Genomic DNA, 3299 nt, shown 5'->3' with positions numbered 1-3299 from the left:
CATTAGCACATTATCTGGCTTCCATTCACGAGAGACAATTATTACTGAGCAAACTATGAATAAGTGTAATACTTAAATAATAAGACCTAATAAGCAATCCAAACATTTTTAGATTTCTGCAGAAATGTTATGAGGCAATTAGTCAATTTGTTGGATTGATGCTCAGGAATAGTTTGTTATTGGAACCTTTGTACCTAAAGTGAATCTTAACCATGTAATGTAGAGCCAGGTGGCATTATCCACAATAATGCATCATAATCTTTTTTTTATGAGAATCTTCATCTGCAAAGGTCTTAAAGCTGGAGTCAGGCAAAAAAGTGCAATATATTTATCTGAATTGTTGCAGCGTAGAAACATTATTGCTGTGTATATATACTGTGAAGCAGTATTTCAAACTGCAGGCTGACTTACCATTTAGTTTCACTTCATTGATCATGCTGAACAAACTGGACAGGTGAACTGGTGTAGTCTGAAATACTTACACGTTTATGTGACAGTGGGTCCCCGATGGTCTTTGTGAGTAGCCAGTACCACAGAAGGGGAACTGGGCTTTCTTTTTTTTTTAATGAATTATTAATAATGCAGACTTGGGTCCTTCATCCACCTTTAGTCTAACTCTTAAAATGTTTCATATCTTAAAGTTTCTATTACAATACATCATTATTTCCCATATTATGTGCAGAAATGTGTTATTTTATTATTTACAAGTCATTTTTATCCAGAATAAAGTCACACAAGTTCAAAGTATCAACTAGCCATGCATAAGAACTCTTGAAAAAGATAAAGTATGCTGCTTTCTTTGACAACGTTAAATAGTTAGGATTCCTTTCATAATGTTATATGCATTGATAACAGGATAAGAGAAACCCTTCCCTATAACTAAAAGGTGAATGTACAAGCAGGTTTTTTTTTAGGATGTGTCTAGATTTGTGCTTTCAGTCTTGTAGTGCATCCAGAAACCTTTAGCTTTTTGTGCATAGTTTATACAGAGATGTGTTACTCGTTCCTCCCACGTGCTTCAGCCTCTTGAGTTCAGTTAAACAAAGAATGTATACAGGGGTCTTGGTTCCAACGTTGGTAATCTTCCTCAGCTCCTCCATCTGAAGCTCTGTCCGTTCTCCTGCAGAGGGGATCACAGAGCAGCAATTAGCCGGATGGCGGCATAATCTCAGTGGGTGCCATTAATGTTTACCCCCAGCATTTATTCTCCATATGATGGATATGAAATGAACTGCTAGAATAAAACCAACAAATTCCAACTATAGTATATCTGTAAGATCTTGTCATCTGTTCTGTGCAAATGTTTAAGGCATTTTGGTTGTTTGTTCTGCAGCCAGAGCAATTCAGTTTTGAGCCTATGTAAGTAACAATTACGTTACAAAAATTCTAATTGTTTAAAGAAATCTATAGGACAATAATGAATAAACAAGATATAAAAAAAGTTTACAACTGTTCATTGTTAGTTCTAACCAGAGTTCCCATATAAATAAACATAGAATAATCATTAATCTGCAATAGGAACATGTTAATTAATCAAAAAGCAAGTTCAAACTGTTGTCAGTTTCTGTAGTCATCCTTATTTAATCAAGTCATGAAAAACTACAGCCATGAAAGTGGATAAATATGAGTAATGTATTTTTGAAAAAGAGGTAACTCTAGCTCATCATTTTAATTCAACAAGCTATATATGACTTTCTGCCCACATAATTATAAACTTGTAATAACAAGTTTCTAATTTCAACATCAGACTCTTTCTATGACACATTAATACATCATCAAACTTGTCAAACATTTTATACATAACTAGGATCATAAGTGTACTGTAGCACTGACCATGATGTTCTTCTGTGAATTTATTAATGTTGTGAACTGCCTGGTTGAGGCTGTGCAGAGTCATCTGCTTTAGGTAGCTGGGTAAACTCTGGAACTCAGGCTCTGATACTACAGACAAACACAGAGTTCTGGAGAGAGATTGTTACAAGTAAAATTATAGAAATAGACAACACAACATTTCACACATATTAAAAAATTCAAATACCATAACTTTAATAATGTTACAGAACAATAAAACGTGTTAGTGAAGGCATTTCCAGCCTCATTTAAAGCATTCCTAATAGTAAACCAAATCCCAGTTTCTGAGTTACTTTACCTTTTCTCTTTTTCTGGCCTCATATGTGGGTGCACAACTGCCATGGAAGTCTTTTTTGACTGAGCCTGAGACACCAGCTACAAAATATTAAGAAGAAGTTTGAATTTTGGATACTTATACTGTTGATTTTGTGGATAATATGTCAAAATCAATCAAATTTAAAGTTTGTTCAAGTTGTTTTTTCCTCCCCCTTCAGATCACATTGGAATGAAAATACAAAAATAAAAGTTCCTTGGAAGGTAGGAAAATCACAAATCAGCACAATGTCTGCAGCTTAACACTAAATTTCTGCCCTTTTCAGTTGCAACATGTCATATTAATGGGAGTAAACAACCTACTTTACAGATATCCTGTGTAACGGAGCTGAGGTCAGGCATCTCTGGTGTGCTTGGTTCCTGGTAGTCCATCCTAATGCGAGGTGTCCCCAGGCTAAACTCCTGGGTGGGTCCATCCAGCTCCAGGCTGACAGTGGGCTCCTTGGACGTCTTTTCAAACTCACTAGCCTTCTTTAGGATTTTCGCATTTTTCTGGAGGTAAACATGGATGGTTAAAAAGCAGACGAATATAAAGAAGAGGATCAACTTGCTTTTCTAAGATGCTGTTGCATGTGTCAGACCATGTTACTGTTTTAACCAAGTGGTTTACAAACTTTTTATAAAAGATAAATTGGTCTTACACTTTGTAAGGAATTCCCCAAAACAGACTCCAGGCTGGGCATCTCTGGTATCTGCCTGTCCTCCACACCCATGAGTGACAGCTCTGGCACATTGTACTCCCAGGTGCGTTTGGAGGCAGTTGTTCCCTTTTGAGGTGGTGTTGAAAGTTCGAAGGTGTCGCTGTCATCATCAGCTTTTACGTTGATAGGCCCAGTCTGCCGTGCACTCTGTAAACATGAAAAAACACTCAAACACTGAATTAGAAAAAAAAGACATTTTAATTACATTGCTATTAGCTGTAAATGATTATAAGTTATAAGGGTAAAAGAGATTAAAATACACACACACCTTTTTGGAGCTGACCAGTCGATTCACATACGGGGTTTGAAATGCTGGTACCTCAGGGGTGGTAGGCAGGATTGCAGGAAAACCAGGGGATTCTGGCTCACCAGTGCCTCGTGGAGGTGAGCAATGACCATTTGTCTTTTTGATTT

At 36.7% G+C, this 3299-nt stretch overlaps 1 protein-coding gene across 1 annotated transcript; it reads right to left on the bottom strand.

The window, feature by feature from the left end:
• Nucleotides 1-684: 684 nt before the first annotated feature.
• On the bottom strand, nucleotides 685-3289 carry LOC113173460. The gene is made up of 6 exons (XM_026376870.1): nucleotides 3154-3289; nucleotides 2826-3032; nucleotides 2488-2676; nucleotides 2150-2226; nucleotides 1834-1964; nucleotides 685-1120 (listed from the first exon to the last, which is right to left on the bottom strand). The coding sequence occupies exons 2-6, from the start codon at nucleotides 2895-2897 to the stop codon at nucleotides 963-965; spliced, it is 627 nt and encodes a 208-aa protein (XP_026232655.1). The 5' UTR covers nucleotides 2898-3032; nucleotides 3154-3289; the 3' UTR covers nucleotides 685-962.
• Between the last annotated feature and the right edge of the window lie 10 nt (nucleotides 3290-3299).

The sequence above is a fragment of the Anabas testudineus genome, chromosome 21 (assembly GCF_900324465.2).
Source record: "Anabas testudineus chromosome 21, fAnaTes1.2, whole genome shotgun sequence".
Classification (NCBI taxonomy): domain Eukaryota; kingdom Metazoa; phylum Chordata; class Actinopteri; order Anabantiformes; family Anabantidae; genus Anabas; species Anabas testudineus.
The sequence above is the reverse complement of the archived record's forward strand: the minus strand, read 5'-3'. Positions and strand labels throughout refer to the sequence as shown.

Bases quoted from the DNA above. Each gene is read 5' to 3' on its own strand.
- LOC113173460 (XM_026376870.1), bottom strand. From the start codon at position 2,897: ATGGGTGTGGAGGACAGGCAGATACCAGAGATGCCCAGCCTGGAGTCT. The intron at 2,677-2,825 runs GTAAGACCAATT...GTTTACCTCCAG, and splicing joins TGGGGAATTCCTTACAAAGT to AAAAATGCGAAAATCCTAAA. The intron at 1,121-1,833 runs GTCAGTGCTACA...TCCCCTCTGCAG, and splicing joins ATTCACAGAAGAACATCATG to GAGAACGGACAGAGCTTCAG.